Here is a 27,788-nt window from a genome sequence, read left to right as displayed (position 1 = left end):
ACACGATCAACCAGGATCAGTCCGATCTAAATGAAACAGCCCACTAATGCCCCCCTGTACACATAAACTCTGGCAAGATGGTTAAAAAAATAAGTCTTTCTTTATTTGTGTCATTGATAGTTAATACATCAACAAATCTGAAATATTAAGAGACACTCCATCAATTTTACATATGAATGTTAGTCATCATAAATTAGTATGTTAGTCATCATAAGTGATGTATATTCTATATAAAAAAAGAGCTGTATCATGTGTTTGCCGTTGTTCAGCAGGGAGCTTCAAAAAAGTAAGGCCACTTGGACTCATCTGACATGAGCAGATGTCCCAGTTTCAAATGGCACACAGCACTAAAAACTCAAAAGTCTTAACAAGTTCCTTTATTCAACTACAGAAAATAGCTAGAATATATTTAAATAAAGTCCCTCTCCCCCTTGTGGGGTGGTATCTGTGTGTCATCCTCAAGCTCGGGTCCTCTACCAGAGGCCTGGGAGTCTGAGGGTTCTGCATAGTATCTTAGCTGTTCCTAGGACTGTGCTCTTCTGGACTGAGGCTTCAGATGTTGTTCCAGGAATCTGCTGGAGCCACTCTTCCAGTTTGGGGGTCACTGCCCCAAGTGCTCCTACTACCACGGGGACCACATTAACCTTAACCTTCAACATCTGTTCCAGCTGTTCTTTCAACCCTTGATATTTCTCAATGTTTTCGTGTTCCTTCTTCCTGATGTTGGCGTCAGCTGGAATCGCCACATCTATCACCACTGCTCTCTTCTGCTCTTTGTGTGTGTGTGTGTGTATATATATATATATATTTTTTTTTTTTTTTTTCAAATCAAGAATGTCAAAGCAAACCAGCTTAACCTAAACCAGCTTAACCTAAAAAAAAGCAACTATAGGAAGCACCTTGAAATCTGGGCAAAAACAATACAGCACACTTAAACATGACTGTAGAGCGTAAGTCATAGTCAGGGCACTACTGAACACATTCAAATACATGCATCAGCATTAAACACACATCAGAATTCTGGTACAGTCTGAGCACAATGAAACTAATCATGTTATATGTAACACAAATGTTATTTTTCGTGTGATAGAGTCAATTTAGTATAGTTAGCATACTTTCTAAGCTATGACAAAATTTGCATTTTTTGAACTTGTGGCTGATTTTTTATTTAAACTTCCTCCTGCAAGTGACTGTGTAGATCTGCCATATCAATTCATCCAAAACCTTCACAATGTCGTCCATTTCAGACTGTGCCATATAAGTCTTCAGCACTGCTTATAAGCCTTATATGAAACAGCTTCAGGTCAGGTCTATTGTCAGGTCTGCATTCACTGGCTCTGATCTGTCTTATGGTCATTATGTCTTGATTTAATTCAAAATACATACTGTATGTGTGATGTGCTAGTGTGTATTTTTGTATTAAATGTGTTGTTTGTACAAGTCTAAAATGTTTTCTTATATACTGTTTGGTATTGCGTTGTTTCTTTACTAAAAAATAGCAGATGTCCATTAGCTTGAAGCTACAATCTGAACAGGATATTAGATTCAGACATTTACATTTTAATTAATAAAAAATGTAAATTCATAAACTGACATCTTAAAGAAAAGCTCTATACACTGGACATGAATCCATATATTTTGATCTACCGGATTAATGACTGGCTTATTCATTCATTCATCTTCTTGACTGCTCAGGACCCACTTTAGTGGATCGTCTTGTAGCTCATCCACTAAAGGGTCATGTAGCAGGGTGCACTATTCCACAGATAAAAAGACTGTCCAGTACATTAACAACTGATCCTATTGAGATAAACAATATTTTTCAATCGTACTACTCTTCTCTTTATTCCTCTGAGAACGACGCTGAGTATTGAATTACCAGGCAGGAGACGTACAGGAGGACCAAAGTGGAAGTTCATGGATGTAGTGAAAGAGGACATGAAGGTAGTTGGTGTGAGAAAAGAGGATGCAGAAGACAGGGTTTGATGGAGGCAACTGATTCGCTGTGGCGACCCCGGAAGGGAAAAGCCGAAAGGAAAAGACGAAGATTTATTACCTTTTGCAAACCAGAATATTGTAGTAATTTAAGTTGCCAGATATGTAACTTTATCAGTGTTAGACAGTTTCATATTTTATAAGTAGTCAAAAAAGAAAAAAACAGAAATGTAATGTATTAGACACTCACATTATGAAGCAATAACTCAAACTACTAGTTATATTGGGTTCTTTAGCTGTCTTTGCTCAAGTTAAAACATAGTATAATGATTATTACTTAGGCTAACAATGTCACTGTCGCATTCCAGTAACTTGAGGACTAGTTCCAGTGCCGTCCTGGTCACATTGAGGCTATAGCGCTGCCTGACCGCAGACAGGATGTGCAGGATATGGCATCCCTTCTCAGCATCTACACATACAGAGGAAAACAGCAACAATGTGAAGACTTGGTAAAGGAATTTGAATGAGGAATTTCTGCAGTTTAATTTTCTAAGACTCTCATAGGTCAGTTATGTTAACATCTTACAGAACATCAAGAAGTCCATTTTAAAAGCAGTATCACTAAAAAGGCAACTCATCTGATAATGCAAATGTACAAAAAAATTGCAATTAATATAAATTAGGTGTGACCATTGGGCCAATATAATGTTTGTCATTGACCCAATACAAGGAAGACGGTCAAACCAAAGTAAATTTGTTGTTTAAGAACAAAGATGAAGCATACTTACACTTCTCTCTCTTGGAGTCTTCTCTGATAATATCTTTGATGGCGATGAATAGCTCTTCATCATGCACAGTGACCTGATGATGTACAGCAACGTGAACAGTAGGAAATGCTCTTTCTGATAGAAGTAATTCACTGAAGTAAGAAGATTTCATGTTGATTTTTCATACATGATAAACTTCATCCTTGGATTTGACCTTGCAATACACCATACCCTCATCCTGTAATACTTGGAGGGTTTCCTTCATGAGCTGGCGTAGCTCCTGGCATGAAGACAGAACCTTCAACTGCTCCTTAACAGCAACAAAAAATGACAATGATACTTAACACTAAGAAACTATTGCTTAAGATTTTCTTGTGAAGTGTAAAGATAAAATGCTTTGTTTTGTGATGATAATGAAGACATCTTAAAGAATGCTTTATAAAGTACTTCTTTTTTATTAATAAAAATGTTAAAGAAAATAAAAAATATTTTATATTTTGCACCTTCTTCACAAACTGATGTTAGTGTTCAAGTTGCTAGTCTGACTATAACGAGCGGCATGTCTGTCAGACTTTGACAAAAACAGATGGATACGGGCTACTACATAAATTGCAGTCCATTACGTACATGCTACATTATCAACAGTTGTAATAGTTCAATGACTTAAATTACCGCAACCAACTGTTTACAACAAAATTCTGCAATTTTTTGTCGCTCCATTCTTTAAAATCCCACAAGTACACTTCAAAGTCTGATGTTCGATTATCATTTAATTCCACATACGGACATGATCAAAAGGGAGCAGCTCCTATTACTCTTGTTTACCTGGTTTTCCGTTGCTGTTTGAGGATGGCTTGAGATCAGAGGCTGAAGGAGGTCTTGAACATCATAGGGTCTAAATTTGGTCACCATTTCTTCCTTCAGGAAATCCTTCATTATACTGGTTGCCTTGCAGACAGAGCTAATGGCGGAGTCACTGAAAAATAGGCCAAGATATTAGCCTCAATAATCAATCTGAAAAATAACTTCAGGAATACCTGATGATCACTCAGTCAGGCTCTACTTTAACAGACTTTTATTACTGATCCAATCCATCTCACCACCCCGCTGCTTCACTTCGCTCTTCTAAATGGAAATTGTGCTTGTGTCAGCTGTTTTTGGTGGAAAGAGTGAGCTTTCTGTTTTGACCAAACCGGGCCAAGTATCAATTGATGATGTAAATTTTAATCTACAAAAATTAAATCTACTATACTTTTTGGACTATAAGTAACTCCGCAGTATAAGTCACACCAGCCAAAAAATGCACAAAAAAGTATATATATATATATATATATATATATATATATATATATATATATATATATATATATATATATAAAGTCACACTGCACTAGAAGTCACATTTTTATTGTAAACACATTAACGCGTCAGCAAACCCACTAGGAGTGAATTTCTTCAGCTGTAAATAATTATTGGGCCGCAATAATTATATAGCCGCAAGAGGGCACAAACCAGTCATTGGGCTACTGCCATGTCTCGGTTAAACAGAGAGAGTCTAGCTTATACAGTCACCCTAGGTTTTCGAACATAATCCGTTCCAAGGGGCTGTTTGAAAAGCGAGTTGTTCGAAATCCAAAACTATTTTTCCCATTATAATAAATGTAAATAATTTGAATCCGTTCCAAGTCTAAAAAAGTTTTTTTTTAACTGTTTTACACCATAAATTGCACTGTATACTGTTTACCATAAATAAAAAAGGGGTATAGACACTGTGTTTTATTTTAATAAAATATATCCTATCGAACTTTGAACACGAAAGCGCTACGGAGGAAGCATCCTGGGCAGTTCGCTTGGCTCCCAAGTGAGTCGTGTTCAGGTACGCTCGGCTTCTTTCGGTTTACACCATAAACTGCACTGTATACTGTTTACCATAAATAAAAAAGGGTAGAAATAGACACTGTGTTTCATTTCAATAAAAGATATCCTATCGAACTTTGAACACAAATGCACTATGGAGGAAGCATCCTGGGCAGTTCACTCGGCTCCCAAGTGAGTCGTGTTCAGGTATGCTCGGCTTCTTTCGGTTTACACCATAAACTGCACTGTATACGGTTTACCATAAATAAAAAAGGGGTAGAAATAGACACTGTGTTTTATTTTAATAAAAGATATCCTATCAAACTTTGAACACGGATGTGCTATGGAGGAAGCATCCTGGGCATTCGAGTTCGCTCGGCTCCCGGGAGTCGCATTCAGGTACGCTAGGCTTCTTTTGGTTTGGTCAAGAGCCGAATTTTGGTCGAGTTCAGAGACGTAAAATTCTCGGATTTTCTGGTCGAAAACTGATTTGGTTGAGAACAGAAGCGTTCAAAAACCGAGGTTTGACTGTAGTTGGTGAGGAGGTCCTCGATGAAATGCCCCTTGCCCATCAGTGAGTGGATGTTGAGCTGAAGTTGATTGCAGTGCCATGGTAATGCTAGCCAAATGAGCTAACACGCAGTGGTCAACAACCTGGCTGGTGGAGACTGGATGGTGTCTGGAGCTAGACCAGATCAATTTTATTGCTGCTGAGCCACCGTGCTGGAAATTTCAGTGGGACCTTGGGTGGATGCATCGACACTGGGGTTGGAAGATGATGTCTGAGCAGAGGTGCAGTGCCACTGGTGCAGGTCCATGTAGGCAATAACGCAGCCAGAGAGCTCAGCAGCCAAGTACTGGAGCAAGCCTGTCACTGACAGGTGAACAGCCAGAAAAAAGATCCAGACGCATATACACTATGCGTCTAAACAGACTATTCTGATAAATATGACAGAAAATACCTAACATGTTTATCAAACTGTTGATCTGACTCCAAATCACTTAATTCATCAAAGTCTTCAACCTCGACCATTCTCCACCAACTCCACAGGCAGATGCTTTTTGGGACATTGTGGTCTATGCTCTGATAAATTCTTTCTGTTGCTCGATGACTATTTTAGGCTGTATATTTACTGTATACTTGCAGCTTGTAATCTGCAAAGTATCTTTTGGGGGGGTTCAGTCTTGTCTACATAAGTTGATGTTTAAGTTTTACATTTTCAGTGTTACAGGAGTAATAGGAGTAGCAGATACTGGCAAACAAGCCTAGAACATGAAATTATACTGTATATTTGAATATATTGGTCGAACCTAAGTAGAAGTCGCAGGACCACCCACACCATGAGAAAAGTGTGACTTATAGCCCTGAAAATGCAGTACGTGAAGCAGGTTTTAACTCCACAATGAGCTATTTAAACAGACAGGCAGATGTTCTATTTTCTCTGGCTAATTCTTGGAAATTACTGTAATTTAAAATTTACATTTTATACCATTGAATCCAGACTATATTTGAAACATGATACAAATGAGCTTCGTGTTTGTACCCAATTGAAACAGTTTGTAGCTGGAGGTGCTTGCGATAACACTGGTTGTACAGTTCAAGGACCTCCATCATCCACGCTATCCGAACCGCCATCACTGGATCATTCACCTTATCTGGAAACACACAGATGATGCACACAGAGCACATGATGCGTACTGTCAAATGAAAATGTGCGGTATGTTGCTACACATGTGTTCTTTTGTATTTTAAATACAAATGGTCAATGCAGCAGCATGGGACAGCATGCACTAGCTTCCACTGATGCACACATGCACAACAAGTGCATCAGAATTGACAGGTATAAACATAAAACAAAATGGTCTTTCGACAAAAAACTTGTGAGACACTTGAACTGTGGGTCAAGGAGCTAATGCATGCTGATGCACAAACTATTTGTATTTTCAAAAAAAAAACTTAGTTCAATGCTGGTATTTAAGACCGCCTGTTGTGTTGTAATATTAAAAAAAGTAGTTGATTAGTAAAGCAACAAAGTGGACAGTGACAATACAGTCTGCAAAGGACTTTTGGTACAAACAGTAGGTAGAGGCCATGATTTCTCTCTGTTGCCTGGATGTCTTCACTGGTCCTCGGACTCGAAGAAGCTCTCCAATCTCCACACAACAGCGGCTCTTTTGGTTTTGTCTGAGTTTCTCTAACTCTGCCACTGGTCTGAAGCTTCCTTGGGCCCCATGACTGCATTTCTGCCCTGCTTGATAAGAAAATTACAGGATATTACACAATGGTTTGTGGTAATGAACATATAATAGATTGTGAAGCACATTCAAAAATATTTAGTATGTCAATCCCTCATTACTCGCAGTTAATACATTCCATCACCACCCACAAAATACGAAATTCCACGATATAGCAACCATTTTATTATTTACAGTTATTTAAACTTTTATCAACCCTCCTCACATGGATATTAAACCACCTTTTATCTGTGTTACCTTTTCCCACACTCTTATTGACTTGTAACACCCCCCAATGTCTCTCACGGTGGGCAAGGATTACGCACACAATATTCCTTTAACGACTTTTATTTGGTGTCCAGCCTTAACTAGGAATAAACAAGAATTGACAACAATCTCCCGCTCGCACTCTCGCTCTCACTCTCGCTCTCACGCCCCCCTCTCAGTCTCGTGAACACATGCGGAAAACACACACATAGGCCAGCTCAGGGCAACACACACACACACAACAGAACACTTTTGTATTAAAGAAAAGTTGCTGGAGGAACTGTGAATCTTGGAACGCAGTGCACTGATGTTGGCAGCCAATAAGCATGTGTGTACGGCATCACATGAATACCTGTCTGATCCTATCGATCCTGGTCACTCCCAAAGAAAACCTCAGGATTTTCATCTCTGCTTCCTCCAGCTGTCTCCTGTCTTTTCCTCAGTGACAGTCTCTAGACCAAACAACATCGCTGGTGGCACCACAGTTTTGTACACTTCTTTCATTTTAGCTGAAAGTTTAAAGGTCCCATATTCTGCTTTTTTTAATTCATGTCATTCAGCTGCCAGATGTCCAGCTACACTGTATTTGAAACGTCTTGCCCTAAAAGTGATTCGTGGTCCTTAATATATTTGATTGAATATTGATAAATCCATTTCCGCTCTCAAAAGGTCTGTTTTAATGAAGCGTAGCTCTCAGCTCCATATCTCCACCCCTCCCCCCTCTGAGCCTTCTCCATGTCTCCCTCCCACTTCTCAGCTGACCAATCAACACTGCCGTCTCCCGTGAGTACATGTGCGTTTGTTAACTTGCGCCACTTGAACGTGCCTGCATTACAGATTGATCGATCGCCATAGTCTAGAACTTTTTTAACTTTCAGTAACTTAGCTGCTACTTATTTCACTCTAATTCTTCTCGTGTTTTCCAATCTTGTTTTTCATGATATAACGGTTGATTTTTTGGCACCAAGCGTGAACCTGTTTTCTCATGTTCCTCAGTCTTTGTTGAACAAAAACTCGTGGCTCATTGTGTAAACATGGTTAAACCGGCCCGTGAGATAATTACACTGTGTTTTCTGAAAATCGTTATGGATAATGAGAGCTCATGGATAAAACGAGAGCTAAGCTAATGCAAACTAATGAAATGTGATTTTCCAGGTAAAACCAAGTTTTTGTCTTGTATTCTCGCATGTAATGTAGTCACAAGAGGACTCAAACCAGTGTCTTATTGTGCCGGTCCGAAGCCTGGATAAATACAGAGGGTTGCATCAGGAATGGCATCCGACGTAAAACTTTTGCCAAATCAAACATGCGAATCAAACCTGTGACTTCCATACTGGATCGGTCGAGGCCCGTGTTAACAACGACCAATCGGCGCTGTTGACCTACAGGGCGACAGTGGAAATTTGACTATTGTTGGTACAGAGTACATGTGTGTGAATGAGAGGGACCCAAGTGGAAGAGTGAGGTTACAGGGAGAAGAGATCAAGAAGGTAGAGGATTGTAAGTACTTAGGGTCAACAGTCCAGAGCAATGGAGAGTGTGGAAAAGAGGTGAAGAAGAGTGTACAGGCAGGATGGTATGGGTGGAGAAAAGTGTCAGGTGTGATGTGTGATAGAAGAGTTTCAGCTAAAATGAAAGGAAAGGTGTACAAAACTGTGGTGAGACCAGCGATATTGTTTGGTCTAGAGACAGTGTCACTGAAGAAAAGACAGGAGACAGAGCTGGAGGTAGCAAAGATGAAGATGCTGAGGTTCTCTTTGGGACCAGGAAGGATAGGATCAGGAATGAGTACATCAGAGGGACAGCACATGATAGAGGTTTTGGAGATAAAGTCAGAGGCCAGACTGAGATTGTTTGAAGAAGGAGAAGATATACTTTTTTATTGATCCCCTAGGGGAAATTACATTTGTCACTCAGGTGTACATTGTTACATTTTTGTGTTAGTTTTTCACAGTATGTACAGGCCCCTGAAACAACCACAGCACACAAGGGGGCCTGTAAGCATGCAGTTAGTACACACACAATACACAACATCAATCTGTACATCGGGAGGCAGAGTGACGGGCAGCAGCTTCCTGGAGTGCACCCCAATAGAGCAGCTTGTAGGGGGGACAGCGCCTTGCTCAAGGGCGCCTCGGCAGTGGCTGGGAGGTGAGCTGACGCCTCCCACCATCAGCTCACACTCCGGAGATGTTCTGGCGGGAGCGGGAATCGATCCACCGATGGCTGGGCGATCTGTCTTCAAAACATCTGCTCTACCGCTGAGCCACTGGCCCCCCGGTCTGGACATGTCCAGAGGATAGATAGCGAATATATTGGTAGAGGGATGCTGAGTTTTGAACTGCCAGGCAGGAGGCCTAGAGGAAGACCAAAGAGGATGTTTATGGATGTAGTGAAAGAGGACATGAAGGTAGTTGATGTGAGAGAAGGGGATGCAGAAGACAGGGTTTAGATGGAGGCAACTGATTCGCTGTGGCGACCCCTGAAGGGAAAAGCCGAAAAGAAAAGAAGAAGATTCTCGCATGTCTGTGTAGAAAGTGTTTGTTTATCAGATTCTAGGAGTTAGTCGGGTTAGCGAGGACCACTATGTATATTTAGAGACCTGAAAAAGTGTGATTTTCATAATAGGACCCCTAGTTACTCCAAAATTAGTTTAAAAACTAATTAGTTTAAACCCTAGTTAGTTCAAAACCTAGTTAGTTTAGAGCCTAGTTTGATTAAAACCTAGTGGGTTAGTTTGTTCAAAAAATAGTTAGATTAAAACTTAGTTAATGAAAAAAGTAGTTAGTTTAAACCTTATTAGCTAGTTTTAGAGTCTAGTTAGTTTGAAACCTGGTCAGTTCAAAACCTAGTTGGTTAGTTTGTTCAAAGCCTAGTTAGTTGGTTAGTTCAAAACTTAGTGAGTTTACAACATAGTTTTAAAATCTAGTTGGTTTAAAACCTAGTTAGTTCAAAACCTAGTTAGTAAGTTTTAAAACCTAGTTAGTTCAAAACCTAGTTAGTTCAACACCTAGTTAATAATAACAATAATAATATAAGAGTGTAAACATAAACAATAACATGAAAAAATTCTAATTTATAATTCAAATTATTATAATTATAATATTATAATTGTAATAATTAATATTTATTATTTATTATATTCATTATTATAATTATAAGTTATGTGAAATATGAACAATTAGGTCAGAGGACCTCTCTTGAGAACTGCCAACTTATCGTGGTGAGGGAGTTTAAGTGCCTGAAGGCCGGAGGTCGATGATCGACTTTCTTGTTGTATCATCAGATCTCCGTCAATGTGTGTTGGACACTTGGATGAAGAGACGGCAGAGCTGTCAACCAATCACCACCTGGTGGTGAGCTGGATACGCTGGCAGAGCAGGGGGCCGGACAGACTCGGCAGGCCCAAACGTGTTTTGAAAGTCTGTTGGGAACGTCTGGCAGAACCCTCTGTCAGTGAGGTCTTCAACTTCTACCTCCTGCAGAGCTTATTTCAGATCCCGCAGGAGGCTGGGGACACGGCAGGCCTTACGTACTGCAGCCTGAGTAGTCATGGAGGCAAAAACCAGGTTCTGGTAGGAGTTTGAGGAGGTCATGGAGGAGGACTCGAAGAAATTCTGGCAAAACATTCTGCGCCTCAGGAGGGTAAAGCAGTGCACAGCCAACACCGTTAATAGTAGAGGCGGAGAGTTGCTGACCTTAACTGAGGATATTGTTGGGCGGTGGAAGGAATACTTCAAGGCTCTTCTCAATCCCGCTACCATGTCTTACACAGAAGAAGCAAAGGCTGAGGTCTCAGAGGTGGACTCGTCCATATCCAAAGCTGAAGTCACTGAGGGGGTTGCCAAACTCCCTGGTGGCAAAGCACCGGAGGTTAATGAGATTCGTACTGAGTACCTCAAGTCCCTGGATGTGCAGGGACTGTCATGGTTGACGTGTCTGTAACATTACATGGCGGTCAGGGACAGTACCTCTAGATTAGCAGATGGCTGTATTTGGAAGACGAGCTGGAGCAATGGATTTTGGAACCAACAACAGCCAGGAGAAGCATCTCTACTGTCATGTGAAGCAATTGAATTCGGAGCTTGCAATCATCCCGGGAGGATGAACTGAAGAACTCCAGCTGCTGGCCATTGGTGTAAACACAGCAGTGAAAGTTAAGCTGCATGCATCGTGGGAGCGATGGATGCGAGACGGTCAACACACGTTTACAAAGACTGGGAGGCAGCGCCGAGCGTGTTACTCCACAATATGTGAATGGATTGTGGATGCCTGGACTAACGTATCTGCTTCTTCTGTTGTCCGAGTTTTCGCAAAAGCCAGCATCATTACTGGGCAGCCACCCAGAAACGAAACAGACTCTGACAGCAATACTGAAATTGCTGAGTTGTTCAATGCAGAGACCTAAGGTGAGGACTTCGAAGGATTTATCAGATTGATCCAAAATTAAAATAATAAAGACATATTTAAAAATAATGTCAGTGTATTTTTTGAATTTTAAATACAGAGTAAAATACGGTTCAGCCACAGTCACTATTCTGCTTCCGTTAGCTTGTTCTAGCATGTGTCGAACAATAAAGTGCGCCTTGTGAATGGTTTAAGTACAGAAATAAACTAAGTAATTTAGATTGCGCCTCTTTATACAATGGGTCAAATGGTGTGCAAAATACAGTACAGTGGTACCTCTACTTACGAAATTAATTGTTTCTGGAAGAAATTTCAAAAGTAGAAATTCTCTTAAGTAGAGACGCATTTTCCATGCAAATGCTCTAATCCGTTCCAAGCCCCCCAAAATTCCGACATAAAAGTTTTATAAAGCATAAAAACGCATCAAAACATGTAACAAATATATACTACAATTAGATGATTACACAATAAATGAGAGTTGTGCATAATGTAAAAAAAAAAGAATAGAATAAGGAATAAAAACGATGGTTATTTACCTTTTAACTGCTGTTCTCATTGTTTTTTGCCCTTTGGTTCATGCGCTCTTGCCTCACCATGCCGACCAACACAGTGAATTCCAGTCCTCCTTTTGAACTTCTCCAACTACCCACGCGATGCCTTAAACACCTTAAACTTCCTTTTGTTTTAATAACGTGGCGATTGTAGATACATTACGGCCATATTCTTTGGCGAGATCAACCAAACGCATCCCTTTTTCATGCTTTTCTATTATCTCTTGCTTTGTTGGTACGGGCAAAAAAACTCTTTTCTTCGTCTTTTATTTTCGTCTTCTTTCCGACACTTTCTTGGGGTCCGTAGTAAATACTCTAAAAGTTAATATATTTACGTAAAACTATCAGAACACGTCATGGGTCGAAGGCCGAATAACGAGGACGCTGCATAGACACCTATCTAGCTACACACAGAGGTCCCTCTTAGCCAATGGGATGCCAGGATGCTAGGTAATAGCCAATGGCAGAGCAGCTATAAGAATGTTGCATTCAGGAACCTTTGGGAGCTGCGAGTAGCAGCCCATACTGTATTTTTACCTTTCGTAACTCAAAATTTATTTCATAACTAGAGGCAATATTTTCCAGTTGAGGCGTTTCATAAGTAGAAAATTTCGTATGTAGAGACATTTGTAAGTAGAGGTACCACTTTGAAAACCTTCTAGATCAGGGATGTCAAAGTCAAATACACAGAGTGCCAAATAAAACCAAATTTGCTACAAGCCGAGGGCCGGACGGCTTCAATGTTTATTAAAACATATTGAAATTATTGCACATATCCTTTTGAACCAAAACCTAGAACAGTGTAGTATATTATTTAGTAATTAAATGAATAAAGCAATATTTTCTTATGGCTGTCATTGATTTCAAGTGAAACATTTTGTAACAGGCGCACAAACAAAAACGAACTTCCTTCAAAAAAAAAAAATCACACCCTTGTGAGTTTCTGAGATGTTTGATAGTGCTTTCTTAGATTATATTGTTTCATTACAGCCAAACTTTCTCCACACAGATGACACACAGGTTTGCCATTAAGCTCCGTAAACATGTCCTCTGCCTCCCACCTGGCTTGAAAAACTCTGTTCTCAGTGCCCACCCTCTGTTCAGCCATTTATGAGGAGTAGGGTAGATCAAAGTTAACGTCTGCTCTGACGGCTGATGAAAAATGAAGCTGAGGCCCGCTTGCTGTAGTATGGGTTACCATTGCATTGTGGGGAAGGAAGTGTTGGTGCATGAAAAACACCAGCGGGTGGCTGTGGCCTGCGTACTGGTTCTAATTGTAATTGAATATCATCCAGGGGGCCACAGATATTTCACTTGCCCGGCCATTTGGCCCCCGGGCCTTGACTTTGACATATGTGTTCTAGATAAATCATGATCTAAAATCACACTGGTAATGTATAGTAATTTGTTAAACACATACTATGGTCTTACAAATACAGAGCTTAGACAAAAACCATACAAAATGTAAACACCAACTTACATGTATTCGGACCCTCATCTTCTTTTAAAAGGTTATTTTTCCAGCAGAGGCATTTTATAACACCAGTGCCATCATCCACTGTGGAGACAAATACAAGTAATGGCATGACAAAAAAACCTTTTTGCTTATTAAAAAAATTAGAGTATGAGTTATATGTCTATAGGTTAGGACTGTAACAGTAAATGCATTAAAACAATGGTATGTAATGCTTACTGTGGAGTTGAGTTCATTCCCACAATCACTGAACGCCAAAGCATGTTAGCATGTCATAACGTCGAGATATATAATACACTGAACAATAATTCAATGCTGTTGTTCTTGGTACATTTTTTAACAGATAAACCCAAAGATCTATAACACATTCTGCACACACAAAATAGCCATCCATCCATCCATCTTCCACCGTTTATCCGGAGTCAGGTTGCGGGGGGAGCAGCTTCAGCAGGGAGCCCCAAACTTCCCTTTCCCCGGCCACATCCACCAGCTCTGACTGGGGGATCCCAAGGCGTTCCCAGGCCAGTGTTGAGATATAATCCCTCCACCTGGTCCTGGGTCTGCCCCGAGGTCTCCTCCCAGCTGGACGTGCCAGAAACACCTCCCTAGGGAGGCGTCCCGGAGGTATCCACACCAGACGCCCAAACCACCTCAACTGACTCCTTTCCACGTGAAGGAGCAGCGACTCTACTCTGAGCCCCTCGCGAACAGCAGTGTTTCTCACCCTACCTGTAAGGGAGACACCAGCTACACCGCCTGAGAAAGCCCTTTTCAGCCACTTGTATCCGTAATCTCGTTCTTTCGGTCACAACCCTAGGTGAGGGTAGGAACGAAGATGGTGAGCTTTGCCTCTCGGCTTAGCTCCCTTTTTGTGACAACAGTGCAGTGAAGCCATTGCAATACCGCACCTGCTGCCCCAATTCCAATCTCATGCTCCATTGTTCCCTTACTCATGAACAGGACCCCAAGATACTTCAACTCCTTCACTTGTGGAAGGACCTCATCCCCCACTTGGAAAAGGCAGTCCACCGGTTTCCTGCTGAGGACCATGGCCTCAGATTTGGAGGTGCTAATCCTCATCCCCGCCGCTTCAAGACTCCCGACGACATAGCTCCCAGGATCCTTAGGGCACACAAACCTCTCCACCACAATAAGGTGATAGTTCCTTGGAGAGTTTATTTTACTTTTTTTAAATCAATAACATGATTTTTCATTTCAATTTAAAAAGGCATGAAAAATAGCAAGCGAGGTGAATACATATTTACATGCATCGCAGGTTATTCCTGCTGGTCATAGGGAACAAAAGTCTAAGACTACAAAAAAGCATTGATAATATCTTTCATTTACCTTCTGATCGGTCTGTCACCACTCCTCCCCCCTCTCAGCATTCATCATTTGTTTATTAATGAGGACTTTAACACAAACTCTACTATAAAACAATCGTCCTCGCCTTGTCGTACACCAATTCACGGGTTCAGCTTGTAAAAAAACAATATTTTTGTTTTTCATTGGACGAGAAGAGGTCATGACCCGAGTGCATATTTAATGATCAGGAGCGTTCGGATCACTTCAGCTATTTCCGTCGGCATGCTTCGGCTAAATTCCGTCGGCGCGCGGAAATAGCGGCGCTATTTTTGCTAGCGCCACTCGCTAGCGGAAGTAGCCCAGAGGAAATAGCGAGCACCACTAGCGAGCGAAAAAGTTGTAAGTTTTAGCCTTTTTTCCGTAAAAATAAGAACGCCACTGTGGCTACACAGTCTGTTCCTTCCTCTTCTGGAAGAAAGTGTTCACTATAGCCATTTCCATCCTGTTTGCAAAGTCAACCACCATCAGTCCTTCTGCGTTCCTCTCCTGGATACCAAACCTGCCCATCACCTCCTCATCACCTCTGTTTCCTGCACCAACATGTCCATTGAAGTCTGCACCGATGATAACTCTCTAACTTTTAGGGATGCTCTGCATCACTTCGTCAAAGTCCAACCAGAATTTCTCCTTCTCCTCCAGCTCACATCTTACCTGTGGAGCATACCCACTAACAACACTGAACATCACACCTTCAATTTCTAGCTTCAGACTCATCACTTTATCTGACACTCTTTTTACCTCCAGGACATTCCTAACAAACTCCTTCTTCAAGATAATTCCTACTCCATTTCTCTTCCTATCTACACCATGATAGAACAACTTGAACCCTAAAATTTTAACCTTGCTACCTTTCCACCTGGTCTCCTGGACACACAGTATGTCTACCTTCCTCCTTTGCATCATGTTAACAAACTCTCTACCTTTTCCTGTCATAATTCCAACATTCAACGTCCTTACTCTCAGTCCTAATACTCTTGTCGTTCCTCCTCTCTCTCTTCCTACGAACATATTTTCCTCCTCTCTTTCTTCGACCAACAGTAGTCCAATTTCCACCAGCACACTGTAGGTCAACAGCACCAACGGTGGTCGTTTTTAACCTGGGCCTCGGTCGATACTGTATGGAAGTCATAGATTTGATTTGTATGGTTGATGTGGCAAAAGTTTTACGTCGGATGCCTTTCCTGACACAACCCTCTGTATTTCTGCAGGCTTAAGACACTGGCTTGTGCCCTGACTAAAAATAAACACAATAACGTAACAAAACATAAGGAATATACAACACCATTTGTGAACGGATTTCCACATTTTATTATCTCTCTGGTTACAAAAAAACAAGCAGCAGTCTTAGAGTTTTCAGATGTAATCCACTCTTAAATCTACCTTTGTGCTCCTGTAACTAACTGGTACTGCAATCATACAATCTGTCCGCATCGGCAACTAAAAAAACCATATGATTAAGTTCATTCTTCCTTGAATCCTCTGTTCTCATCAGCAATTGTTCTCTTTTTTCCTTTGGGATCCATGGCCCATCACACATTCATTAATTCCTTTTCACCAATGTAGCCAGGCTGACCAATAAACAAAACAGTATGAGCCCACCATTCCTTTAAATCTGCACAGTGACGACTTTAAGTTATTTCAAAATAAAATATCAAGACGAGATTTATCACGCACCGTCCATGAATCCCGTAGCAGAGGAAGCGGTTAAACTAGCAATTATTTAGAATGCCTTCAGCAAATGGATTAAAAATCGCTAATTTCCTCTGCTAAATTGATCACCTGTCTGCTGGACAAAATTCAAACTACACTTCCTCAAGACGTATTAACGTCAATAAAAAAAAACCAACAACTCACTTTAAAAATCCACTTGTGTAAATTATCTTTACACTCCATTACATACAAGTTAAACACGAGTACATTTGTTTGTACAGGCCCCTGAAATAAACACACATACCAGGGGCCTGTCAGCATGCAAAATTAGTACAGGGGGAGGCACAGTTAAGTCAGGTTTCAGAAAAAATGCAGTCCGTAGACTTCATTGTTAATAGTTATAAATGGCCTTTAAATAGCATCAGATAAATGTCTTCTGTTTTTAGTTTTGGGGCGGCAGTAGCTCAGTCCATTAACTCTTGGGCTGGGGACCAGAGGCTCGGCAGATCAAGAAGCGTGTCAGGCTAAAAATTAGGAGTGTGACCTGGTAGTGGGAGGCATCAGTTCACCTCCCGAGCACTGCCGAGGCACCCTCGAGCAAGGCGCCGTTCACCTTATATATCCCAGCTCCACCCCCCACCCCAAACATGCATGGGTGTGTGCAACAGGCCTGTACCCACTATATATAAGCATGTGACTACCTAGCAGTGTGGGTGCTAGAGGGGACTAACAATTTCCCTACGGGGATTAATACAGAACATTGCATTCACAATTACAAAACCCAAAACCAGTGAAGTTGGCCCGTTTTGTAAACCGCAAATAAAAACAGAAAATAATTATTTACAAATCCCTTTCAAACTACAGTGCGCCTTCACACATCAACGCTTGCAATTTTTGGTAGGCAGTCAAGTGATACCGTACGCAAATTATATTAGCTGACGGCATCTCGAAGATTGTTTCGTTCCGTGAGTCTCGGACTTACACGAGACGCAAAAGTTTTTTAAAAAGTCAATAAGAGTGTGGGAAAAAGTAATACAGATAGAAGCTGGTTTAATATCAGTATAATGAGGTTTCATCATCTTCTTCTTTTCCTTTCGGCTTTTCCCTTCAGGGGTCACCACAGCAAATCAATTGCCTCCATCTAGCCCTGTCCTTTGCATCCTCTTCTCTCACACCAACTACCTTCATGTCCTCTCTCATTACATCCATAAACCTCCTCTTTGGTCTTCCTCTAGGCCTCCTGCCTGGCAGTTCAAAACTCAGCATCCTTCTACCAATATATTCACTATCTCTCCTCTGGACATGTCCAAACCATCTCAGTCTGGCCTCTCTGACTTTATCTCCAAAACCTCTAACATGTGCTGTCCCTCTGATGTACTCTTCCTGATCCTATCCTTCCTGGTCACTCCCAAAGAGAACCTCAGCCTCTTCATCTCTGCTACTTCCAGCTCTGTCTCCTGTCTTTTCCTCAGTGACACTGTCTCTAGACCAAACAACATCGCTGGTCTCACCACAGTTTTGTACACCTTTCCTTTCATTGTAGCTGAAACTCTTCTATTACACATCACACCTGACACTTTTGTCCACCCGTTTCATCCTGCCTGTACACGCTTCTTCACCTCATTTCCAGACTCTTCATTTCTCTGGACTGTTGACCCTAAGTACTTAAAATCCTCCACCTTCTTGATCTCTTCTCCCTGTAACCTCACTCTTCCACTTGGGTCCCTCTCATTCACACAAATGTACTCTGTCTTACTGCGGCTATCCTTCATTCCTCTCCTTTCCAGGACAAACTGCCACCTCTCTAGCTTCTCCTCCACCTGTTCCCTGCTCTCATTGCAGATCACAATGTCATCTGCAAGCATCATAGTCCATGGAGATTCCTGTCTAACCTCATCTGTCAGCCTGTCCATCACCATAACGAACAAGAAGGGGCTCAGAGCTGATCCCTGATGCAGTCCCACCTCCACCTTGAACTCCTCTGTCACACCCACATCACACCTCACCACTGTCTTACAGTCCTCATACATGTCCTGCACCGCTCTAACATACTTCTCTGCCACTCCAGACTTATTCATACAATACCACAGTTCCTCTCTGGGCACCCTGTCATAAGCTTTCTCCAGATCTACAAAAACACAATGCAGCTCCCTCTGGCCTTCTCTGTACTTCTCTATCAACATCCTCAAAGTAAACACTGCATCTGTAGTACTCTTTTTTGGCATGAAACCCTACTGCTGCGCACAAATGTTCACTTCTGTCCTTAGTCTAGCTTCTACTACTCTTTCCCATAACTTCATTGTATGGTTCATCAGCTTTATTGCTCTGTAGTTACCACAACTCTGCACATCTCCTTTGTTCTTAAAAATGGGCACCAGCACACTTCTCCTCCATTCCTCAGGTATCTTCTCGCTATCTAAGATCCTGTTGAACAACCCAGTCAGAAACTCTACTGTCACCTCTCCTAGACACTTCCAAACCTCTACAGGTATATCATCACCAATTACTCTCCTACCTGTCTCCCTGATCACAATAGCTGTAGTTGTCCAGTCATCTGGAAGCACTTCCTTGCCACCCAGAGCCCGTCTTAACTCCTTCCTAAAAGTCATGCAACACTCTTCCTTTTTTAGCTTCCACCATTTCGTCTTCTGCTCTGCCTTTGCCCTCTTCATCTTCCTCACCACCAGAGTCATCCTACACACCACCATCCTGTGCTGTTTGGCTACACTCTCACCTACCACTATTTTGCAGTCACTGATCTCCTTCAGGTTACACCGTCTACACAAGATGTAGTTTACCTGTATGCTCCTACCACCACTCTTATAGGTCACTCTATGTTCCTGCCTCTTCTGGAAGAAAGTATTCACTACAGCCATTGTCATCCTTTTTGCAAAGTCAACTACCATCTGTCCTTCTGCGTTCCTCTCCTGGATACCAAACCTGCCCATCACTTCCTCATCACCTCTGTTACCTGCACCAACATGTCCATTGAAGTCTCTACCAATGACAAGTCTCTCACTTCTAGGCATATTCTGCATCACTTCATCAAAGTCCAACCAGAATTTCTCCTTCTCCTCCAGCTCTCATCCTACCTGTGGGGCATTACCCACTAACAACATTAAACATCCCACCTTCTATTTCTAGCTTCAGATACATCACTCTATCCGACACTCTTTTTACCTCCAGGACAAACTCCTCCTTCAAGATAACTCCTACTCCATTTCTCTTCTAATCTACATCATGATAGAACAACTTGAACCCTGCTCCTAAATTTCTAGCTTTGCTACCTTTTCATCTGGTCTCCTGGACACACAGTACGTCTACCTTCCTCCTCTGCATCATGTCAGCCAACTCTTTACCTTTTCCTGTCATAGTACCAACATTCAACATCCCTACTCTTAGTCCTATACTCCTGGCGCTCCTCTTCTCTTCCTTCGTGCGAACGCACTTTCCTTCTCTCCTTCTTCGACCAAAAGTAATCCAATTTCCATGGGCGCCCTGTAGGTCAACAGCGCCGATGGCGGTCGCTGTTAAGCCGGGCCTCGAACGATCCGGTATGGAAGTCATAGATTTGATTTGTATGGTTGATGTGGCAAAAGTTTTATGCCGTGTGCCCTTCCTGACGCAACCCTCTGTATTTATCCGGGCTTGGGACCAGCACAATAAGACACCGGCTTGTGCCCTCTTGCGGCTACATTAGTATAAGGAGGTTTCATAAATGTTTGAATTACCGTAAATAATATGATAGTTTGTCACTATCGCAGAATTCGTTAATCGCATATGGTTCCTGGAACGCATTGACCACTAGGAACGAGGGCACATTGTATATTCAATTGAATGCACAGCAAAGACAAGTTACTTAATGTTCAAACCGGTAAACTTTGTTATTTTTTGCAAATATTCACTCATTTAGAATTTGATGTCTGCAACACATTTCAAAAAAGCTGGCAAAAGTGGCAGAAAAGACTGAGAAAGTTGAGGAATGCGCATCAGACACTTATTTGGAATATCCCAGAGGGAAGCAGGCTACTTGGGAACAGTTGGGTGCCATGACTGGGTATAAAAGCAGCTTCCCTGAAATGCTTTGTCATTCACAAACAAGGATGGGTCAACGGTCACCACTTGGTGAACAAATGCATGAGCAAATTATCGAACAGTTTAATAACAACATTTCTCAACAAACTATTGCAAGGTATTTAGGGCTTTCATCATCTACGGTCCGTAATATCATCAAAAGATTGAGAGAATTTGGAGAAATTAATGCACGTAAACGGCAAGGCCGAAAACCAACATTGAATGCCCATGACCTTCGATAGCTCAGGTGGTACTGCATCAAAAACCAGCATCATTGTGTGAAGGATATCACCACATGGGCTTAGGCAAACTTCTGAAAACCACTGTCAGTAACTACAGTTCATCGCTAAATCTGTAAAGTGCAAGTTAAAACTCTATACTATGAAAAGTGAAAGCCATGTGTCAACAACACCCAGAAACGCTGCTGGCTTCGCTTGGCCAAAGCTCATCTAAGATGGACTGATGCAAAGTGGAAAAGTGTTCTGTGGTCGGTCGACTGTATTTCAAATTGTTTTTGGAAAATGTGGTTGTCTTGTCCTCCGGACCAAATGAAAATGAACCATCCAGACTGTTCTAAGTGTTCAAAACCCAGCATCTGTGATGGTTAAGGCATGTATTAGTGCCCAAGGCATGGGCAATTTACACATCTGTGAAGGCACCATTAATGCTGAAAGGTACATACAGGTTTTGGAGCAACATGTGTGGTTATCCAAGCAGCGTCTTTTTCATGGATGCCCCTGCTTATTTCAGCAAGACAATGCCAAGCCACATTCTGCACGTGTTACAACAGCATGGCTTCACAGGTACTAGACTGGCGTGCCTGTAGTCCAGACCTGTCCCCCATTGAAAACGTGAAGCGCATTATGAACGGTAAAACACAAACGGAGAACCTGGACTGTTGAACAACTTAAGATGTACTTGAAGCAAGAAAGTGAAAGAATTCCACCCAAAAAAATTAATTAAAAAACGTGTCTCCTCAGTTCCCAAACATTTAGCGAGTGTTGGTAAAAGGAAAAACAATTTAATACAGTGGTCAAAATGTCCCTGTGCCAATTTTTTTGCAGTATTGCTGCCATTAAATTCTAAGTTGATGATTATTTGCAAAATAAACTAAACTTTCTCAATTCAAACATTAAATAGCTTATCTTTGCAGTGTTTTTAATTAAATATAAATTGAAAAAGATTTGTAAATCATTGTATTCTGTTTTTATTTACGATTTACACAACGTGCCAACTACAGTGGTTTTGGGTTTTGTACTTTTATTAGCCCTCAGTGGAGCTTTCGTCACTGTTGATCATAATATCCTTCTGAGAATATTAGAAGATAATGTGGGCATTACAAAGACAGGGTTAGATGGAGGCCACTGATTCACTGTGGCAATCGCTGAAGGGAGAAGCCGAAAGGAAAAGAAGATGTGGGCATTCCAAACTCAGCAATTAAATTGGTTTGGATCATATCTATCTGAAAAATTTCAGTCTGCTCATGTAAATAATGAATCTTCAGAACAAGAGTCTTAATTGTGGAGTACCTCAAGGATCTGTTCTGGGGCCAGTATTGTTTAATCTGTATATGTTACTATTAGGAAATATTCTCAGAAAACATTACATTATTTTTCACTGCCAAGCAGATGATAATCAGTTATATTTGTCAATTAAAACAAACGAATCTGACCAATTACCTAAATTGGAAATTTGCCTCAGGCTGGGCTTGCGCTAGCCATTTGCCACATTGCCATAGGCGTGTAAATTCCAGATTGGCTACTAGGTTTTTAGCCTGTGTAGCCAGGAAAAAAAGGCTAAAATTTACAACTTTGGGACTCGTGAAAATCCCCTAGCGATAACAAACTTTTTCTCTCGCTAGCGCTGGTATTGCCGTCGGCTATTGCCATCGGCGCATACCAACAGAAGTAGCCAACAGAAATAGCCGAAGCATGCCAATGGAAATAGCAAACGGAAATAGCCGAAGCATGCCGACGGAAAAGCCGAAGTGACCCGAATGCTCCTGATCATTAAACAGGCACTCGGGTCATGACCTCCTCTCGTCCAATGACAAAGAGATTATATTTTTACAAGCTAAACCTGAAAATTGGTGTAAGACAAGGCAAGGACGATCAATCGAAAGAAATTAAGAATCCAGTGTTATATAGTAGATTTTGTGTTAAAATTCTAATTGAACAACAAATGGTGAATGCTGAGAGGGGGTAGGAGTGGTGACAGACCGATCAGAAGGTAAACGAAAGATATTATCAATATTTTTTTGTAGTCTTAGACTTTTGATCCCTATAGCAGGCAGGAATAACCAGCTATGCATGTAAATGTGTATTCACCTCACTTGCTATTTTTCATGCCTTTTTAAATTGAAATGAAAAGTCATGTTATTGAGTTAAAAAACTAAACTAAACTATGGCATACCAATGGTGTTGGTGGTGGTGGTGTTTAAAGTTAAATGTCTTCTAGTCCAAGTAAAACTCTCAAGTAAACATTGAGTAATACCAAGAATCAAATTTATTAAAATCAAAGTGTCAAAGTTAAAATGTCTTCTAGTAAAAGTAAGTAAAACTTACAAGTAAACATTGAGTAATATTTTGTATGACTGTATCTTCACATAGTAAATGCAAGTTTTCAAGTGTGGAATGTCACATTTATACCTGCATAAGGTAGGATAGAAATAAAGATAGTTAAGCTTGAACTGTTGACTTTAGTGCATTTTTGTAGGTAAACTGAACAGAAGATCTTGCCCTCAGAATGCACCAGAATGCAGGAAAAACAACCCCATTTTCTAAAAAATTTCCCCGGGGAGGCCCCCCAGACTCCGTGGGGGGTGCCCCCCCATCGCGACGAGCGTTGGTCGTTCGCGTGCTGCACCACTGTCTTTGACACAGAGTGTGGCTTTTTTTGGTTTGCTCAATTCTTATACAATGAGCCACAGTGGCTTTGGCATACTAGCTCCTGATGCATGCCCAGTCAGGGATGTTAAGTCTTTGGTTTCTTCACAACTTCTTGAAGATGTAGAAAAAAAAAAATCATATCTTTGTTACTTCTAGAGTAGACTACTGCAATTCCTTACCATACGGCTGTTGAAGCACCTCTATTAGAACTTTAGAAGTACCTCAAATTGAAGCTGCCTGCTTACTAACTCAAACTGGGAGGAAAGAGAAAAGATCTCCAGTCCTGGCATCCTTTCACTGGCTCCCAATAAAATCTAAAATAAAAGTGATTATTTCCATAGCTCTTCACTGTGAGGCTACATCTTACATTGAACATCACAGAATTGTATCACCTTCACAGGGCTCTTCACTCTGAAGATGCAAAACCTTCAGTAACCCATCATGTCTCAAACAGTATAACAAGATGTTGAAGTTTCATCTCTCTCATTGAATGAGTCATTGAATGCTGCCTGAAATACCCCCCACCCACCTTCAGCAAGTGGATCTACCGTCCAGACAGAAACTCCATCTGGCGTAAGTGCCACTCTGTCTCTCTTTCCCTTTCCCTATCTACATTGTATTTCTTTTCCACCCAACCGGTCGAGGCGGATGGCCGCCTTACAAAGTCTGGGTCCTACCAGGAGTTTATATGTCAATGAAGGGGATTGATTGATTGATTGATTGATTGATATGTGATCAAGAATGAGTATGATGATGTACAATATGACCCTGATCACCGCTAACTCAACACAAATTAGGAACTGAAACCAAAGTGCCTGAAAAGCCATAACCAACGCATCTGTCTAAAGACCTCAGGTCCTGAAAAGACATACCCTCAAACCATGGCGATAAAATTGCTTTTCGTCATGGTAAGACACCATCTATACTTTTACATCCCTAGTCCGTGTGTATGTTCGTTAGCTGAATTGTATTACTAATAAATATTAAAATCAACATGTAAGTACATATGAAAAAAAATACCTCCATAACAGAAGAAATCTTCTCTTTCTTTCTTGTAAACCACGGTCCCAAAAACATCAACTTTGTAGATTGGATGCATGTTATAGAAGAAGATGCCTGTGAAGCGATGATGGAAAATAAAATATATATATAGTAATAATAATACATTAACAACTGTCGTTCCGACGTTAGACCAAGGGCAAGTATTAAGAGGAAATAATTATTCGAACTTTGAACAGTCGGACACCGACAAGTAAAATGAACGTTTACCAGTATAAAAGGTTCACGTCGTGTGATTGTACAATCTGGAAAGGACGTGGTTTTCCAACTTTACTGAGATGAAATTACAGTTGGTTTGTTTCGTAATAATCAATGAGGTTTTGGTTTAATTATTTATATTTTCGAAAAATGAGCATTTTGTGATTTGGAAGTTATTTAAGTCACCTGGTACTTGTGTTGACTCTACCATTCGCAAGACGTCTCCAACATAAAGCCTGGCAAAAGCAGAAAAAGTCGGGTCCAGTCCCCACAAAATGGAAGGGGGCTCGTCCGCTGGATCCATAGTACCTTGTATTCCGCAATGAAAGCAAAATTACCCTTTCATGTTGCGCCGTCGTTTTCTTGTTGGGCAGGCAGCGTCTTCAGTGAGGAAGTAATGGAGCTACGGCGGAGAAGCAGGAGAAACACTGGTCACGTGACGTGTTAACTCGTCTACGTGTATGAGCGGCTATATGTGTCATTTGTAGACGATTTTACACTTTGTATTGGTCAAAACAGTTACTACTACGAAACATTAAATATTTCATGGAATAAATTTTGCATTTATAGAGCATTTGTGTTTTTCATAGCCGTATGAGATGTGTAGTTTTATACGACAAAGAACCAGGTCTGTGGCACTGAGGTGGTCGTTTAACAAATAGTGCAGGGCAGAAAATTGTTATTTTCGATATAATAAGCCATCCTTTCGTCATGAACGGTTTAAACACTCCTACGTCTTTTTTATGTATTCTTTTTCATTTGCTAGTAATTTTCTCCCGGTATGAAACGTCATATCCTGTTTCCGGGGACCTAATTCTACGTTGTCTTTTCATGAAGGTTTACAGCTTGAGCATTTTACGCACTTTCATTCATTCATTTTCTTGAAGATGAAGAAAAAACAGTTATCGTTTCGTCTTCAAGTAATCTCTTGATCGTGATGTTAAATATACAGGTTATATAGGAAAACATTAAAAACAAGGGCAACTTTTAATAATGAAATTTTAATAGTGGATTATTTTACTGAATATGCTTTAGTAAAATATTTAAAGGAAACCATTTCCTGTGATCGCTTCATCTACACTTTGAAGTGAGACAATGTTGCAACATTTAATCTTCAAAATCGACTGACTTTTCATTCTGTGTCATATGGTAATTATAAAATACTTGTTAAGTATGGAGACTTTGGTCTACTGTGGTTGTTGTAATGTGCTTAACAAATGAAGTTGGATTGGATTGGATGATGCTGGTGGGCTGATTACAAGGATTTCACGAACACTATGGCTATGCGGTGAGGCACATGGAAACACCAAGATTTCGTCTTTTGTAATTTATTATGACTTTGAGGAGCAGCAGAGAAATCAATGGGATGACAGAATGTAGGCTGGTTGTCATATGATCACACAGACAAACATTTCTGTCCAATGTGGTATGGATCTGCTGCACTGACACGGAGAGGATACACACCTGTTCTCTATTCAATTTATAAATTGTCCAGCCTCTAGCTCCTCCCACTTCCTGATCCCTCAGCTCCTTCTCTAAATCTGCTCTTCGCAACAGTAATGGTGTGACAGGGTTCATATGGTGCATTCAAATGCCCTCTGTAAGTCATACCTAATATACTGTAAGTGCCATGTTTTAAAAATTAAATTAAAAAAAATTGAATTAAAAAATTAAAATTAATAATTTTATTTATTTTATTTTTGTTTTTTCAGAAAACTACTGTGCTGTTGTTGATGTATACTGATATCCCTGCGGTACCTTGATGATGATAAATACTTTTTGATCCCAAAGGAAATTCCACGTGCATACACACTCTCACACACACACACACACACACACACACACACACACACACACACACACACACACACACACACACACACACACACTCGGAGGACATGAGAGGATTACAGACAGCTACCAGGAGCTCACCTGTGACCACAATAGCTTTACTTATACTTGGATTGAACCAACCACTGACTGAACATAAGTTATTCAATTAACACGGAACATAAGACACTTTTGACACACCATTCATTCATGTCTAAATCATTCATAGCTCTGAAATAGTTAAAACTGATCCTGATTCTTGTTTGACACATTTTTCTTAAAATGGCTTCTACACTGCAGTCAGACAAACCTTCAACCTTTTCCTTCCTGCTTAGAAAGTTTAGAATTTACCAATCTTTTTTTTTTTTTATTCTTCCTGTGTTTCAAACCTGTAATGTACAGTATATCTGTTTGCCAAAAACAAGACCGAATGATAGAGAGATTCCCTCTAAAAACAGGAATAGATTGTCGAGTCTCTGACATTCTAGGAAGCAGTGAAAAATACACTGCCCGGCCAAAAAAAAAGTCACTCTAATATTTCGTGGGATTGCCTGTAGCTTTGATTGTGGTGCGCATTTGCCGCGGCATTGTTTCGACAACCTCGTACAACATCACAGCATGTATTTCTGTCCAAAATTGCATTAATTTTTGGCCAAGTTCTTGTATTGACAATAGGAGTCAAACCACTCTGCAAGGTCTTCTCCAGCACATCCTATAGACTTTGAATGGGGTTAAGCTCAGGACTGTGGGGGCCAATTGATGTGTCAAAATGATTCCTCACACTCCCTGGACCACTCTTTCACAATTAGAGTCTGATAAATTTTGGCATTGTTGTCCTGGAATATGATTGTACCAACCGAGACAAAAAACCCATTTATGGGATTCACTGGTCATTCAGTACATTCGGATACTCAGCTGACTTAATTTTTTTGCTGAATAATATTTCTGAGCCTAGACTTGACCAACCGAAGCAACCCCTGATCTTCTTCTTTTCCTTTCGGCTTTTCCCTTCAGGGGTCGCCACAGCGAAGGTTTCATGCCAAAAAAGAGTACTACAGATGCAGTATTTGCTTTGAGGATGTTGATAGAGAAGTACAGAGAAGGCCAGAGGGAGCTCCATTGTGTTTTTGTAGATCTGGAGAAAGCTTATGACAGGGTGCCCAGAGAGGAACTGTGGTATAGTATGAGGAAGTCTGGAGTGGCAGAGAAGTATGTTAGAGCAGTGCAGGAC

The 27,788-nt window shown here is 40.9% G+C and overlaps 1 protein-coding gene across 3 annotated transcripts; it reads right to left on the bottom strand.

The window, feature by feature from the left end:
* Positions 1-99: 99 nt before the first annotated feature.
* On the bottom strand, positions 100-25,125 carry stn1 (STN1 subunit of CST complex). Of its 3 annotated transcripts, none has more exons than XM_068321169.1 (10): positions 24,914-25,125; positions 24,491-24,586; positions 13,500-13,577; positions 6,638-6,811; positions 6,104-6,215; positions 3,528-3,678; positions 2,890-3,012; positions 2,724-2,796; positions 2,273-2,404; positions 100-2,003 (listed from the first exon to the last, which is right to left on the bottom strand). In XM_068321169.1, the coding sequence occupies exons 1-10, from the start codon at positions 25,029-25,031 to the stop codon at positions 1,876-1,878; spliced, it is 1,185 nt and encodes a 394-aa protein (XP_068177270.1). In that variant the 5' UTR covers positions 25,032-25,125; the 3' UTR covers positions 100-1,875. The 3 variants fall into 3 exon arrangements, with proteins under 3 accessions (XP_068177270.1, XP_068177268.1, XP_068177269.1); XM_068321167.1 differs by having other exon boundaries at positions 2,283-2,404; XM_068321168.1 differs by having other exon boundaries at positions 2,283-2,404; positions 6,638-6,808.
* Between the last annotated feature and the right edge of the window lie 2,663 nt (positions 25,126-27,788).

Source organism: Antennarius striatus, chromosome 8 (genome assembly GCF_040054535.1).
Source record: "Antennarius striatus isolate MH-2024 chromosome 8, ASM4005453v1, whole genome shotgun sequence".
Lineage (NCBI taxonomy): Eukaryota > Metazoa > Chordata > Actinopteri > Lophiiformes > Antennariidae > Antennarius > Antennarius striatus.
Note: the sequence above shows the minus strand (reverse complement) of the source record. Positions and strands in the feature narration are given on the sequence as shown.